This window comes from Trichoderma camerunense (genome assembly GCF_050948025.1).
Source record: "Trichoderma camerunense strain CBS 138272 chromosome Unknown V8C40scaffold_1, whole genome shotgun sequence".
Taxonomy (NCBI): domain Eukaryota; kingdom Fungi; phylum Ascomycota; class Sordariomycetes; order Hypocreales; family Hypocreaceae; genus Trichoderma; species Trichoderma camerunense.
Window position 1 is genome coordinate 2,445,413 of NW_028145369.1, and position 16,239 is coordinate 2,461,651.

At 50.7% G+C, this 16,239-nt stretch overlaps 4 protein-coding genes across 4 annotated transcripts; 2 read left to right on the plus strand and 2 right to left on the minus strand.

The window, feature by feature from the left end:
* The first annotated feature begins 1,216 nt into the window (after positions 1-1,216).
* V8C40DRAFT_14594 (uncharacterized protein) lies at positions 1,217-1,933 on the plus strand. The gene has a single exon (XM_083211245.1). The coding sequence runs from the start codon at positions 1,360-1,362 to the stop codon at positions 1,864-1,866; it is 507 nt and encodes a 168-aa protein (XP_083079405.1). The 5' UTR covers positions 1,217-1,359; the 3' UTR covers positions 1,867-1,933.
* Positions 1,934-6,687: 4,754 nt separating this feature from the next.
* V8C40DRAFT_14666 (uncharacterized protein) lies at positions 6,688-10,196 on the plus strand. Its single transcript, XM_083211251.1, has 7 exons — positions 6,688-6,907; positions 6,986-7,030; positions 7,091-7,612; positions 7,670-8,008; positions 8,076-8,911; positions 9,013-9,482; positions 9,675-10,196. The coding sequence occupies exons 1-7, from the start codon at positions 6,784-6,786 to the stop codon at positions 9,982-9,984; spliced, it is 2,646 nt and encodes an 881-aa protein (XP_083079406.1). The 5' UTR covers positions 6,688-6,783; the 3' UTR covers positions 9,985-10,196.
* A 3,086-nt stretch (positions 10,197-13,282) lies between these two features.
* Positions 13,283-14,743, minus strand: V8C40DRAFT_230701 (uncharacterized protein). The gene is made up of 3 exons (XM_083212774.1): positions 14,427-14,743; positions 14,202-14,360; positions 13,283-14,016 (listed from the first exon to the last, which is right to left on the minus strand). The coding sequence occupies exons 1-3, from the start codon at positions 14,674-14,676 to the stop codon at positions 13,559-13,561; spliced, it is 867 nt and encodes a 288-aa protein (XP_083079407.1). The 5' UTR covers positions 14,677-14,743; the 3' UTR covers positions 13,283-13,558.
* A 143-nt stretch (positions 14,744-14,886) lies between these two features.
* On the minus strand, positions 14,887-15,817 carry V8C40DRAFT_230703 (thioredoxin-like protein). The gene has a single exon (XM_083212775.1). The coding sequence runs from the start codon at positions 15,653-15,655 to the stop codon at positions 15,005-15,007; it is 651 nt and encodes a 216-aa protein (XP_083079408.1). The 5' UTR covers positions 15,656-15,817; the 3' UTR covers positions 14,887-15,004.
* Between the last annotated feature and the right edge of the window lie 422 nt (positions 15,818-16,239).

The following is a 16,239-nucleotide window of genomic DNA, read 5'->3' on the forward strand; positions in this document are numbered from 1 at the left end:
GTTGTCTGTCCTGTCCACACAAGCGCGCTTGACGCTGATCTACTGCAGGGGATCTTTGTCGTGGACAATGGTATCATTGCGCATTAAGCTGCTGGGCCAAAATACAAAGTACATGTACGTGCACCCGTTCAGACAAGGTACCTCCCTGTACTGCAGTGGTTCGTCATGATGGCAAAAAGAAGAAAGCATGAGCCTCGTCGTATCGTATCGTACCTCGCAGAAACGGAGGGAGGTATTGATTGGACTCGTACAGGTAGGGAATGAATGTGCCCTGTGCGATAAAACGGCCGAAGTTTGAGTACGAGGCTGCCCACGCTGGCGCCATACTTCGTCATTGATGTCCATCTCATCCCATCCCAGGCCCGTCTGCTGTCTTTGCTCACCGAGCCTGTTTTCTCATCTTTGCCTTGTTCTCTCCATCCTTGCCTTGCAACAAAGAGGGAGAAAGCGTTGCGTGCCGTGCTATTTCTACACCCCCCCGGCGGCCCTCCCCCCATATCCCACATCCCACCCCCTTCCAGTCCCCCATCACCGCTTTTGTCCATGGCGCAAAGCCAAGGTGTCTGGAAAGCACGGTATTTTGGAATAGAGGACCGCCAAGTTTGGAATGCTTCCACAGCCTAGCACCTACTAGGAGGTAGCTGGGAGTTTAGCATCGACGCCGCATGTTTGAGCAGATGGTGCTTCGTTACCGCCAAATGTACCCGCTACCACACCGCATCGCCACAAGACAAGCGCGAGATGAGCCTTTCATGCTGTGGCAACCCAGTACCTGTACACGAAGCCTTAGTGGTGGCCTTTGGCTGAGCAAGCAGAACTTTGTGCCGGTGATGACGCGATCGCTTTAGTAGCTAAAACTTAATACTAAAAAGTACGGCCGAATAAGGGCGGACTTTCGCGTCTGGGCTGTTCTGAGCAAGCATAATAGGATAATCTAGCAAGATTGCCCATCTTCTCCATCCGAAATTGAAATAGAGAAAAGTCGGGCCATTACTGAGAAAGCTGAAGCTTGCATTCGCCGAATCATTTAGGCGAGTCAGAGGAGGTGATGCGCCAAGTTGCAACTGTTGCATTCAGTTGCTTTGCGAGGGGAGGGGTCTTGACTCATCCATTGCCACATCTGGCGCTGAGCCTCGGCACGGCGGAGTTGCTGGAAAATCTTTCTAGAAGCCCTGCCCGCGCTAGAAGCGTGCTCACTCGCCCTTTTGTCCAACGACATTCCTCCAGCCCTAGTCCAGCGTATCTTGTCCCGGGAGGATTAATTTGTATATCCATAGCAGCGAATACTGGCTTGTGTAATACGATAAAGCCTAAAAGCGAGCCGCAAGGCGCCCGGGCCATGCTCGTTTCCCCCAAATCATGATCTGTACGGAGTACTGTAGTATGGATTGTCAAGTGTGGATAGTTACATTGCAGTCCTCAGGGATGGGCAGCGCGATGCCGTGCAGCAACTGCTTTGAACCTACCAGTACCACCCTTTCCTCCAAGTGCCGAGTCTTCGCAACGTCCAGGCCAGACATAGACAATGCCATGTATGTACTAGCATTAGTGATCTGCACAAGTATGCCTGCCGTACTCGTAATTGGTAGGTGGTGGGAGGGTGATGTGCAGCTTCATTGGAGCACTAGTCGTGACCGGGCGGACGCGGCCTCGAGCGACTTGGGGGAGAGAGTTGCGCCCATTCGAGAAGTAGCCCAGCTCTTCAAGGAACATCGACGCAGCGGGTCGTCCATCTTGGAAATTTCCCGCGTGCTCTGGGAGAGTTCCCCTTCATCTCTGCCGCCCTTCCGCGCCTCAAACCATGGCTCCATTGTCTTCTGCCTATCAAATCGGAACGGCGGGACACACCCTTCCCATGCAATATGACCAACAAGCGGACGCTGGTGGTAGCATCAGTAAAAGGCACTGTCTCATTATACGGACCAAAGGACCGAATATCGTGCGCACGTATCTCTCCGTACCCATATTAACGGGTCCAAGTCCTGCAAACAGTGGCACGCTAGGTTCCTAATTGGGCAGAAAATGCAGAGATTGGCATCGAAAAAGCCTGAGCCTCGTCATTGGTGGTATCAGGTAGCCAATTTTCGTGCTCCCATGAAAGCAGCTTCATTTCCGGCACGCCAATTGGAGCGGCTTCCAGCACCGTCTGTTGGTTGACGTTGCGTCTGAACTCAACACCGTGGTTGTTTTCAGTGCAGTAAAGTAACTGTAACGATATGCACATGTAATGAGTGCGGCTGCTTGCTTGTTTCTACCTGCAGATCAGAGTCGTTCCAAATGGAGGCGTCTGCTGAACCTCAAATCGTTTATTCCCCCTGTAATAACACAGGCACTGACAGAGAACTGTTCATCTTGGAAAGAACCTTGAATGCATGTGGTCCAAGTTGATTATACGCGGATAATGCTCGGATGAATAAGGCCGTAAGGTAATACGCTCCTTGGTATATCTGCGACGCGTGGCGAGGGTCAGCCCTCTGCAGCCTTCCCCACTCCATATCGTCGATGTGTTGAACGCTTCCTGGTAGCAATTCGGAGGGTAGCACGGAGTAATACTCGTACAGGTAGTATGGGTACTACTCTATATCGGCGCTTAGATTAAGAAGCGCTCAAGAGATAACATGAACAGTTAGTGTAATACCTAATCTGCTTGCTTGAGCACCAAAATATCCCGTAGGTACCACGTTGTGTTCGCCGCAAGATGCCTCGGCTTGGGTGGTTAAGCGAGCTGAATGAAGGGGGGAAAAGAGGAGGAAACGAATCTCGTCAGCGCGCCGCTCAGCCCCAAGAGGCTGTTGCAACTTGTGTGTCACGTATCGTCGATGGTGGCCTCGTTAGCAAAGTACATGTAAATTGCCGGAAGTTTCCGCCGGTCCAGCTTGGCAGAGGAAATCCTCCAGCCCCGTCGGCCACTGCCGAAGGAAAAGACGATGAATGGCTATCTTTAGACAATCAATCAACAAACATTTGGGGGCGATGTGCTACTGTACTCGTACTGGAGAACACCAACTCCACGGCAGTGCAGTGTAGCACAGTACTACTGCAGAATCCCTAACCTCCATTTCAATTGTCTCGCGCCTTTGATGATGCGGCAGACAGGGCTAGCCCTGCGTTGGAGAAGCAGCAACGTTGATTGTTGGATCCTATCCTGGCTCCTGACTTGACAGGCGGATGGCACGACTGCAAGTATAAACCCTGTCTATTTCGTAGGGAGTCAGCACTTTTGCTGTAGCACCACCACTGCTAGCACTAGGTTAGCATCAACACAGCTCGCGCGCGTTCAATTGCTTCCCTCATGTTGTAAGATTGCCCAGACAAAGAGCCAAAGCTGTGCGGGGGCGATAGTTGGGGGCGCGCTCTCCCGCCTAGGGTGGCAGAGGTGGCAGCTCGACACCGCCATACCCAAACCCACGATGCCGGTGCGCGCGCAACGGCCGCAGGTTGAGTGGCTTGAAAGTCGGCAGATGCAACTGACGCACTCGCATGGCTGGGCTCGACTTGTATTTGAGCACACCAAGAGCAAGGGAGCTTTCTGCAGATCCAAGCGCGGCGGGGAATCATTCGGTTGCCTGGCACCTGGCTAGTCGCCTATCCTCGTACAGTCGTAGCCGTAGAAGCATTGAACCAGAAGCAACAAGGCCTGTGCTGCGTATCCGCACGTCAAGAGGGGCGGAGGGGCTGGACGAAGACAAGCAACGTCAGTGCATCGAATGGCAGAGCGTCAAAAGGCTTGTCGAGGCAGGGAACCTTGGGTATTCCCTGTCCGAGGGGACGTGCAACCAATCAGTCAGCCCTGTCGTCATGCAGACAGGCACCTCATGCATAAACCTGATTGAGAAAGAAGAGGGCCTGGAAAGGAAGCTGATGCCAGTAAGAACCAGGTTCTAAGGATCAAATCGAGTCCCTGTCCTGCTAGCAAGCCCTGCTGGTCATCAAATCCAACATTTACGATATATCTGAACAGCAGATTGCGAGTTACAATGACTTGAGGACTATACTAAAATGCAAGTACGGCATCTACTATGGAGCTCGAGTATCCCCTTACCAGCCCTACCAGCTTCGACGGATTGGAAGCCACCAACCCTTGCTGCATATGCACATGCCTTTCCAATCAAATATAGAAGAGGCTAATCTGATAGGCCTATTATCCGGGTCATCATCATCCTACACGTACGAGTACGTGTGCCTATGAACGCAGACGAGGCACGCACGCTCCCTGTCCGTCATTATACATTATATTGCTCTCCTTTTCTTTTGCATCGAGTTGTTGTGAGATGTGATAACTGTGGACTCTATACTATACTTGTATGTGACCTCTCTTCTGCTCGTACACAGAAACGTGTGTAGCATTTAGTTACCATGTACTACACCTAGACACTTTCAGTATCCCCTACTAGGAGGTAAGCTCTCAAACAGGCTTTTAGCATGAGTTGTCTTGATATTCACAGGCCAGGGGAAGGAAGCTACATGTCCAACCTCGCAGAAACATCAGACCCTCTGATTCCAGGAGCGCAACCAGAGCCTCTGGAAAGATGAGATGAAGTGAAGATAGAATTTCTCGTGCATGGCGCTTGTCATAGCTCGAATAGCCACTTGCCCCAAGCGCTCGCGCTACCTGTACTTACATGCACTTGAAGAACCACAAACCACGAGGAAACGAACCACTGTCACCGTCGAGTGGCATGCAAGTGTGCGCCTTTGACATGTGCCTCAGCAGCCTCGCGCAGTTGTGGGGAACGACTCCGTACTCCGTACAATGCGAGGCCGATGCTTATTACCTGGCAGTTGATTCGCGCTATCCCGTCCGGAGTCTGCTGGATGAGAGGCTCCTTTGGCTCCATCCTTCGAACACAGCATGGTTTCTCATCTTAGAATAAGTAACGCTCATGTCGACTGTCACCACTCCACACCTAATATCAGTGATCGCCCTTGGCGTACAGCACTTCGTACCTCTGCGAATTACAGCGCGCCGTGGGCCATTTTGCATTGTGGAATACGAGCGTGAGATGCTTATGTCGCCGGACTGTGGCTGCGAACTCCGTGCTCCTGGGATATAAGATCTGGAGTCCGGAAGCACAAAGGATCAGTATTGTACGATCGCCCTTGGCGCCCGCTCGCTCTATCTGTATGCCCGAATGCCTTGCACAAGACCGTCCGGCAACGCTGTTCGGCATCAAAAAGATAGATGACCCAATTGCAGATAGTACCTCTCACTTTGTATTTAGTAGATGTCTGGTACCTGCATCTGGTACCTATTAGTACATATTGAAGCCACTTGAACGATATGGATGTCTGGGGCACTTCACTTCCCACAACTGACAGTCCCACACTACATGAATAATGCGAACACTTGATTACGTTTTGTCACTGCTTATGATAGCTAGCCACACCCAAGACCCATGGAATCGAGCTCGACGGGCCAATGCTTAATCCGCGCCAAGATCCATATAGGTGGCCATCATCATGTCATGTCTCATGGTCCTGATGATTGATCAACCAGTCAATTTGCTGGCCTGGTACCTGACCCCTAGGTTGCGCAACGCGGACTCCTTGAAGCTTCTCTCTCCGCGGCCAGTTACTGGTTGAGAGTTGCTGCCCCTCATCCCTGACTCGAACAACCCGCTGTTGATTGTGGTGACAAGAGTATGAAAGCAAGAATTGACAGCCCTGGAGGACAAAAGAACCCTTCCAGGAGGGCCACCGGGGTTCCGCAGAACAGTTGATCGAGGTGTTGTGATTTGGTCCTCTGCTGTAACATTCGGATTCCCGACTCTTGCGTTCGGGTCCGTCAAGTCCGTATCATCCATGGACCTCAGCTGGCAGGGAGGCGAAGGGAAAAATCCTTCTGGATGCACCACGTACAGGTACAAGCCGCCACTGCCCCAACCAGGCCTCAGGTCGTGTGCCTGTACTTGTCTCCCCTCGCGAGCTGCTGGACTTCACTGAGCAGATACCGCTGGAACGGCACAGCTGCACTGTCTTGCGGGCACTAAATGCGTCCGCCTAACCCCAAAGACGCCCAGTGCAGCCCACCCTGTCAGCGCCAGCCCTCTAGTACCTGCCTGGGAGACAGGCGCATGCAAAGTCTGGGCCCAAGCATCCAAGCACCAAGCAGCTCAAGGCAAGAATCAGGCCAAGCCCCTTGCCCCTGTCCTTGTTTCTCTGGACACCCCCCCTGCACTGTCTTGGAGTTTGTAGACGCCCCTCCTGTCTGTTCTGTCCCGTTTGGTACCACCCACGCATTTAGCCCTTGTCCTTGGCCAACCCCAAAAGTCCGCATCCTGCTACGAGTTACAACGCCAGCGCCTGCCCCTCTGTTATCCAATACCTCAGGTTTATACTTAGGTTGTACTTTCTGCTACTGCCCGCGTCAACCACAGAGTTCCAACTTTGCCAAAAACACCAAACGCTGCCAAATCCCGCTGCCTCCAGCCGAGAATTTGGGACTCTGGATTGATTTCGCGGATTGCCGGACGAATTCGCCGCCGCTTCCGTCTCGTTTCTCTCAGTCTTTCGATTCTCTCTCTGCGGCCGCTGTGCAGCTTTGCGCGACCACATACCGAGGCGCCGGGGTCGCCACTTTCCGGTGTTAATGTACATGAACTCACGAGCCCGACGCTGATACCAATACCACATTACCATACCTACCTATATACCAACCTGACGTCCATACTTATACCTTTCTACCTTATATCCTATATCTATACCAGTACCGATATTCATCTCTGTACACGCTCGCAACGACCCGCTTGACGACCGACCCACGAAAGCGCATCCTTTGCCGTCATGGCCTCTAATGACCCTTCCATTCGTCGCATTCTGCCGCAGGACTCCCAGAACGCCCAGAGCGTCGGCATGAACAGCTATACTTTTGCGCCTCAGCAATACCCCCAGAGGGAGACCCAGAAGAGTGAGAATCACCAGCTTCGTTTTCCACCGCTGGTAGATTGGCAAAGGTCGTAAACTAACCGTCGTCTGTCCAATTTAGACTATGTCTTCGTTGACGAACACAACCGTCATAAGCGGCTCAAAGGTACTTCGGATCCTGCCGTATAGAACCATGGTGACCACAATTGCTGACATTGCTCCACAGTCATGAGAGCCTGCGAAGGCTGCCGGAGAAGAAAGATCAAGTGCGATGCGGCAACCACGAATACTTGGCCTTGCAGTGCCTGTATTCGCCTCAAGCTTCACTGTGTCCGCCCAAATGGATACGATGGCGCAACTGATTCGACGACCTACGAGGCCTTTGTCCCGCCGACGAACCAATTTCAACAAATGGGAATGCCATCCCACCAGCAGGGACAAGCTTCCCTCAAATCCGAACAAGACGTCTATGCGCCGCAGGCCGGCTATCCCGACGCAGCTTCAGCCTCTTTCCAAACTCTTCCCTACGATGCTTCACAGCCCCAGCACAATCTTCACTACACTACGGTTCCCCCACAAATGTCCATGGTAGATCAGCATGTAGCCCCTCAAGATGCATTCCCAACGCCTCCCATGCAGCAGTCGTCGCAGCCGGGCTCATCACCAGGTGCATATTCCGCCGACTCTTACCAGCAGCAGGATTTAGCGGATCTCTTGGGCGGCCTCAAGATGAATGAGATCGGAACAGGTACGGATTGCGAGCCCCAAGCTGTAATATACGACCTTGCTGACTAACTCTCCACAGCGCCATATCTAAGGAACAAGGCCTCTTTTAGACGTGAGGAACCGGCAGTTGAGGATGACGACGATCTGGACCTACCCCCCATCTCGATTGGCCCAGGGCACAGGATTCGCATCCCTCCTGAATTGATGCCGGATGATGGAACCGCGATTCACTATTTCGACCTCTACTTCACCCACGTCCATCCTTACGTCCCGGTGCTCAACCGATCAATGTTTTACCGCCAATGGGCTACTGCTAGGGAATCAATTTCCCCGTTAATCCTCGAAGCTCTGTTCGCTATTGGAGGGCGGCTAGCTGATGAACCAGCACAGGGCCAACAATGGCTGGCGCTAGCATCAAGTACGTTGCCCCTTATTTTACTCAACACCGGCATACATCGAGACCTTTTATACTTACACGAGTCTAGGACATGCCGATGCTTTCATGGATGTTCCTCGCCTAAGCACACTCCAGGCGCTTTTGATGATTCTCAAGGCTAGAGAAGCCGCACCGAAGCGAGGTTACTACTACCGCTCATGGATGACTGTTGTCCAATGCGTTCAAATGGCCAAGGATCTTGGTCTAGAAGAGCATTACGAGGAGCACCAGGCGGGCCGGCCTTGCGAATATAGCCCAACGGACTGCCAGCTGCGAACCCGAATCTGGCAGACAGTCTTTGTTTGCGAAGTCATGGTGGGAACTCCACAAGGTCGCTACAACTTGGCTGTCGACATCGATTCTGTAGACTTCAATGTTCCAAAGCCCATCCCCGGTGGAGACGATGCCGAATACCACGTCTCGCGCAACTTCACCTACTTTGCTCGCAACGTGCGAAACATTGCCAGGATAACCAGCATTTATGTGCGCCTAAGGAAGAGAAAGGATTGGGGAGTCGACCCCGAGTTTCAGCAGATGGACCAGCACTTCAACGCCTTCCTGGCAGAACTTCCTGCCGATCTTAGCGTTACGTTTCCTCCGGACGGCTCAGCACCATGGCTACCGTCGCCGTTCCTTGGCAACCTGCACTCATATTACTATCTGACCCTGATCTTGTTCCACCGACCTCAGTTGTCATTCCTGGACCCGACTACCCAGGAAGCTCAATGGAAGCATCACATGATGATTTGCTACAATTCGGCTCGTGCTCTCTGCCGTCTTCAGGAAGCTGTTGTCAACTCATTTGGAACCATGGGGCTACAGTGCATGCAGCGCGGTTTCAGTTTTACTGTCTACGCTGGGCTCTCATGCATTGTGCTTCATCTAGTAAGCCGCGCTCAGTTCTTTACTCCCCCTTGTACTCTGCGCAGAGAGAAGAAAAAAAGTATTATTCGTATGTATTACACAAGTCTAACTCTCGAAACTAGGTCGCGATTGTCTCTCCAGACCCTGATCTCCACACTGATGCGCGAGAATTCTTTACCCGCCACATGAGAATCATGGAAAAGGTGATGGAGGCGTGGCCGATGCCAGAGTTGCAGCGACAGATCGACGCCGTCCGGGAGGCTTTTTCAGCTGACGTTAGGAAGCCTTTTGTTCTGAAGCCCTCTTTCCCCTACGGAAGCCCTCATCCATCTCATAGTGCTAGTCCCCCAGGATATCGCGGCATGCAACGCGCTGGTTCCATGGAACAAGCACTGGATTCGAGCGGCAATCAAACAGTCAGTTACATAAGCCATCCCATATCACCTCCAATTTCTACCGGCGGTCTGGACAGTAAGAGTGACTCCCCATCTGCACAGTCACTCGTTATGATGCCGCAGGCAGTCGGTCCCGGCATCTCACCGAATATGGCCCTGCCAGAGCAGCCAGCTTGGAACCCGGCTAGGATTTTTGAGTAGGTTTCTACCAGCGAACTTATGATTACTCTTTCTTCCCTTTGTCTCTCCCCTCTCTTCTATCTATTTTCTCCCAGTTCTACTTTCCCTCCTAAATCTCATTCCTCCATTACACTACCCCTACCATGACTGAGATGTATTCATTCTTTGCAATGTACACCCACCGATTGATGGACTAACACGGTCACTAGACAATGGAACACCACATTTGGTACGCCCGCCCATACCGAGCCCAACCCTGTTTCCCCGGCCAGTTCTCTGAACGTTGCCTCGTCCTCAGGTGCACCCGAAGTCCCTACACTTGAAGACATTCAAGCTGTAAACTCCTCGCTGCCGTCCGGCTCACAACACAGCATTTCCCCACATCAATATGTGGCTGCGCCTGTGCCGAATTTCGTCACGCCCGCGATGTGGCAGGAGTCTGTGGCCAGCGTATACGAAGGTGGTCTCAAACGCGGATGGGATTACGACGGAACCCAGCCGGCAATGAAGCGCCGCTAGCGGCCTTCTCGAACCGAAAGAACCTCTATGGCTTCTGTCTCCTGGCCTCTAGCTCCCCACGGCCTCCAGCGCGGGACTCGATCCAGATGCGACCTCCGACTGAGGAACTACGATTGACGGTTCTCAACCGATTGGCTCATGCAGGGTCATGATGCCATTCGTGGCATGACGATTGACGGTTCCATAACGACACATATCATATATCGGTTCCTCTTTTCTTCACTTTCTTCTTCATCTTTATGGTCATGTATAGTTATCTCCCTGTGCTTTGTTGTTTCATCCTTGGTTCGATTTGTTTTGCATGCGCTGGGCGAAGATGACCTGCTAGGCTAATTTCTTTTCATCTTTGTCCCTTTTTATTACTTATTCATTTCTTGGGTTGTGGGTTTCGTGCTATTGGGACGCGATTATCCATGACGATCAATGAGGTTTTGGCAACAAGTTGTGAAGATGGATTTAAAAACAAGGGGAGGCTCGGGAACAGAAAGAGGCGCTCTGGCAAAACAAAAAGCAATATTTGATAACCAGCAACGCCCTGCGGGCTGTACTGGTGGAGGACTTAATGAATCTATGATGGGCAAATTTGGCGGTGTTGCAGGTCGGTTCATACATTTTGTCAACTCTTGCTTCCTGGTGCATCCATCATCGGCTCTGTCGGAATCTCGGGAATTGCAGGATTGGCTTGTGTGTGTAGTACATATCATTGGTGTTTACGGTGATGCATAACGGATCTTTATTACGAACACGGCCTCTGCTGGCTATGGGAACAGCGGCATCATGTACAAAGACAATGGGCAATGTTGACATATTTGGTATGGTTTTACAGAGGTGTTGCGTCTTTTGGATACAAAATCAAGGTGTGCGGAGTTTCAGGGATTGGAGATACGTGTGCATGTATGTATGTACGAGTAATATTGTTAGAAGTACTCTCAGGACCCACGGGGAACGCACCGAGTTTCTTGTGGGGTGCATTGCTGGGCTGAAAGCGGAATTGAACGAAATAAAGCCGAACTTGTGTTAACTAACGGTGTACGGGCCGGGCGAGCGGACTCTTGTGGGTTGATGTCCATGTCATGTCGTTGTACGAAGGCAAATGAGGCTCAGATAACGAGAGAGAGGCGTATAGGCTTTGATGCTACGTCTACGGAGAAGACACACGATGCTACATGAGGCGCCGCTGATATATTGGGGACGAAGGTGATGATGTGGAGATGTTTCGGAAAGAGTCTCAAAGGCTAGAAGTTGTCGTTTAGCCGAGCAGGGTTGGCGGTACGTTCCGTGGTTAGGTAGCTGGATGTATCTTTTTTGATGTTGTACAAAGCCCGGAGGATAAAAGAAAGCTTGCTGTACGAGTACGATATATTATAGGATGGAGGCTAAAGAGAGAGAGAGAGACCTGAAGCAGGGAGTGGGGTGGCGAGCCTCGCGATCCGGGCAAGATGCAAGCATGCATGTATTTAGCAGTGCTACCTGTGTTGCTCTGATTGTATATAAATGTACATGTTTCGCAGGGCGCTATTACATACCAAGAAACACTGTACTCGTAATGAGTATGCGTAAGAGCAGACCGTGCGTATTGTAGACTGCATGTATGTATGCATGTACGTGTGCATACAGTTATATGTACAAGTACGCCCTCGGTTCGAGACATAGGGTGGGGAGCCAGCCAACAGATTGATAAGAGTAAGTAAGAGGCGTCTGGGGCAGAAAGAAAAGAGAGGGGCGGCGCTAAATGAGCTTCTTGAAGGGTCTGGGGAACTTTTTTGCTCGAGGCCGCGTTTAGTTTGGGGCCGTGATGAAGGGGGGAGGGGAGGGTGTGGGTGAGAGGGAGAGTCGTATTATAAAGTGCGGGAGAGTGAGATGGAGGGAGGAATTGATTTGATTTGATTTGGATTTGGGGAGAAGGGGGATATATTTGGTATAATTAGTATTTGGAGAACTGCTGTTAATGTGTTTTCTCACTAGGATATGTGCAGGTTTTCTTCTGTAAAAGACTTGATTAATCTTTACTGTTAATCACCTTCAATGGTAGGAGTACACACTGGGTCTCGAGCAAACGAGGATTTCACTGGAATCCTACACATGGTCCATGCTCCAAACTATTAATCGGCGTATGGAGCATTGTTACATACAGTACGGGGTTGATAGGGCAGAAAAGATGATGTGGAGATTCTGGGGCAAGTGAATCCTTTGCATTTTCTCCTCGACCTGGGCTAATTAGGCTATAGTCTATGTGGGCATATTCTGACCATCTCTTTTTGCCCTCTTCTTGGCTTGTTGTTGGTCCTGTTGATGCATGTTCCTGGAAGAAAATGAAAGAAACTTTCGATGGAGTGGGAGGGCGTGTGGGAGTGGGAGTTACAAAAGTTGATTATTGGTCGTATTCAAGGAGTATTACGAATTACACTTACATGTTACACATGCAATGTGATTATACTGTGGGAACGGCTGCAGTGTTCTTTTGTCAGGGCTGTGTTCTAATTCGTCTGATATTGTCCTTTCCCCTTTTTTAAATAATTCCCGGACTGGTCGTTGGTTGAAAGTACGAAGGAGCACAAGTGGTATATGGAGTTACATGTAATGTACGGCATATGCATGCATATGCGTGATAATAACGAGCAAGGAGGGGGGGGGAGGATTTAGACGATGCATTGTTTAGTTTTGTGGGAGGGGGGGAGTGAAAAATGCCGAGGCTTGTTTTTTTCTGGAGCCTATCGGATCTATGAAGTTTGTGTCGGAGGTAACAAGAAGAAAGGACAAAATGGCATGTGAGAGGGACTGGGGGTTGGTTCCGGGATGTGGTGTGGGTGGTGTGATTTGCTGGGTTGCGATATTTTTCATTTATATTTATTTTTTTTTTCGGAGGGGGGGAGACTTGTTCTGTTTTGGGGAGGTCAAGGTGAGAGTTCGGTGAGGAAATGAAGGTGTCTTAATGTGACGCGAGGTGAAGAATGTCTTGGCTTTTTGGCGGGGTCGAGGATTGTTTCATGGTGCGGTAAAATAGAGTGAATTCCTTGTGTTTTAGAACTTACTTTGGAGTCGTGAATTTTTCTACAGCTGGTATATAATTGACTAGATTATACATGAGATACGCGTATGAAATGTCCGTCTCTTTTCCAAAGCCCACGATGTTACCTTTATTCCACCACGGGGAGACAAAGGCATAACAGCACAGGCCAGGCGCGGCATCTCAACGAGATCTTCTAGAAAACTTCCAATCCCGAAGCTATGGAATTGCAATCGTTCTATGCCAGACGCTACTGCTAGCACGGTTCGTCCGCGATGATATGCAGCTCGGGTCACATCCCGTTGATGGGGAACGGGCATGTTACTTGTTTTGTTCCTAGCGTTTGGCTTGATGGATTTCCCTGTGGATAGGTGAGATGGCGATGTAGGTTGTTGATATATATAGAATAGAGCTAGTGGGATGGTTCATGGTTGGTTGTTATGTGTTATAGAACGGTGCGTCTTGATAGGATATGTAATACAAGTAAGGTAGTCGTAATATCGAGACAATACCATTCATACACAAGATGTATTCGTAAATTGGCACAAGGTTGAGTCCCATGACAAACTATGACGCCTTCTCTGCCACTGCCCTCTTCTCAATCTTGCTCTTGACTGCATCCCAAATCCACGCCTCGGTCAAGTCCTTCCCCTTCTTCCCCTTGGGCTTCTTCTTCTCCACGCCAGCCTCCTGCACGCCAAACTTGGTCATGGCCCGCAAGTTGTACCACTTCCTCGTCTCGTTCTCCGCAATAGCGCCCTCGGCGTCTCGCACATAGTTGACGATACCGAAGCGTCGCTTTGCTGGCCGCAGGTGACCTACCTGCATGGTGCTGTAGCGAGGTTTTGCGATGGCGCTCATGGTGGTGAGAGTGAACTCGGTGGAAGGGGGCAAGGCGTGGATGAAGCGCTCGAGGACTGGGCGACTAGTACGGGCGACGGGAGGCAGATGGATGTAAATGTGTGAGACGAAGGGGGATGTGGTGTATGCCACGAAAAATAGAGGAATGAGGCCGCAGAGGGCAACTGGACGAGTTAGTCATGGCCATTTTCGTATCATCTAGGTGATGGGGATGGAGTGAGAAGAGCGAGCATCGATACTGAGGCCTCTCGAGATGGATGAGATCGCCATAGAGGTCTTCTCCAGCAATGTCGAATATCTTCACTTGAGAATATCACAAAGAAAGGAAAGAAAACGAGACCAAACTCACCCCCTACTGTCTCCCACTCTGGCTTCTCGGCCTTGACATATCCCGGCACAACAATAAACGTGAAAAATGTCCCCAGAAACAGCGTCGTCACCTTGACCATAGCCAGAAACGTGATCCGCCCGGTGCCCGCATGATAGATGAGCAATTTCTCAGCGACTTCTGTGTTCATTCATCGTTAGCAATTTAGTTCTTGGCCAGGGATGAGTTGTATTTTTTAAGGCTTGCCGTAGTGCTTTGATCCAGCGGTGGCAGCGGCTGCTTTGGCCTGCTGCTTTGCCTGCTCGGCTGGTGAGAGAGTCGGTTTTGAGATGGGCTTCTTAGCTACTTGGGCGTAGCATCGTTGAAGGCATCTGCTTTCGAGTTGTCGAAGGTGGCGAGTCTGAGGGAGATGTTGCCATTTAATGAGGCGGGGAGGTGATGAGGGGTTGATGAACGTGCTGAATGGCTTTTTACTACACAATCTCAGGGAGAACATGTTGAGTTGTGAGTTTTAGTCATAGGATTGGACCAAAGTGAGCCAAAGTGTTCATGTAGTTGCTGAGCTTGAATCTTTATGTTAGTACACCTAGGCTAATGATCTGTGAGCCAAGAAGTCGCATCCGGATTGGTCCACCTGCGATAACGATAAAGCTTTGGTGCATCACTCTCCATTAACACTGAGCTACTGTAGTTGCAATATTAACGATAATAATTGAATTCTCACATTAATAAATTCCATCTTCATTTCACAGGAGCACAAACATGAATTTGATCTCATCCTTTAATTGCTAACATAATGACAGCTTCTTCACATCTACATCCATCTACGCAATGTTCTTGGTGAAAAACTCCTTCCACTGGTCCACAGTCCAGCCAGAGCTGGTGTCCTGAACAACACCATCGAACACAACCGTAGGAGTGACATGGACGCCCACTAGGCGGTTCATTTTGGTAACAACCTTGAGGTCGTTGGTGACAGCATTTCCAACGTTCAAGGAGCCATCGTCGCCGCCCTTCTCAGGAATGGCCAGCAACTTGTAGACTTCCTCCTCGCTGACGCCCACCTTGGCGGCCACTTTCGCCAGGCGGCGGTACGTCTGGTTGCGCGTCTCGTTGACGACGCTGATGTCAAAGAAGTCCTTTTGCGCAGCAAACAGCTCGCCGCTAAAGGCCCAGAACTTCTCGGGGGCGAGGCGCAGGACGGCGAGGCCCGCCTCGTGCGTCAGCGTCGACGACGGGTGCCACGGCTGGACCTGCTGGCGGAAGACGACGGTGAGGCTGTTGGCCCAGGCGGGAGTCTCGCGCACGACGGGGAAGACTTGGGTGGTGAGCGTGTTGAAGATTTTGGCGGAAAAGGGGCAGGTGTAGTCGAGGAAGATCTCGAAGGTGTGAGTTGCGCGCGGGACGGACGAGGATGAAGCTGTTGGGGGAGCGAACTCGAGCTTGTGGCCGGCGAACTTGGGAGGGACAGCCATTGTTTCTGTATGTTTGGATTTGATGAGATGCTGCTGGTATTGAATTTAAGGTAATTTGGATGTGAAGTGGTGAAGTTTGAAGTTTGAAGTTGCTTGCTTTTTGTAGAGCTCAGTATTAATGGATGATGTGTGTTGAAGAGCAAGTTACATGCAAGATGGTGAAATCGCTGGAAGCTTTGAAGCAATTTACCCCTCAACCCCTCCATCCATCTCACCCAATCGATCAATGCATAACCTGTGCCTGCCTACTACCTACTTTCCCATATTTACTAATTGATTACAGGTACTTTACTCGATAAGTCAAAAGTGTGATGTCAAATCTATCCATAGCTCTCGGGCACTCGTCCAGCTTACAGCAGCGGGGCAGCCTGTCAAAAGAAAGATGCCCGATGACGTGATTCCATGCGATTGCACAACTTTGTCGGCCCGACGAGACATGAGCAATGATTCGCCATCTATTACAGAGCAACACACTGTATTACCGTCGTGATTGCAACAACTTCGAGATATTACTTCTTTTATCAGAATATTTGTCATTCTATATCCTTTACTATTGGCTCTGTGCTTCACGAGTTCTCATCACT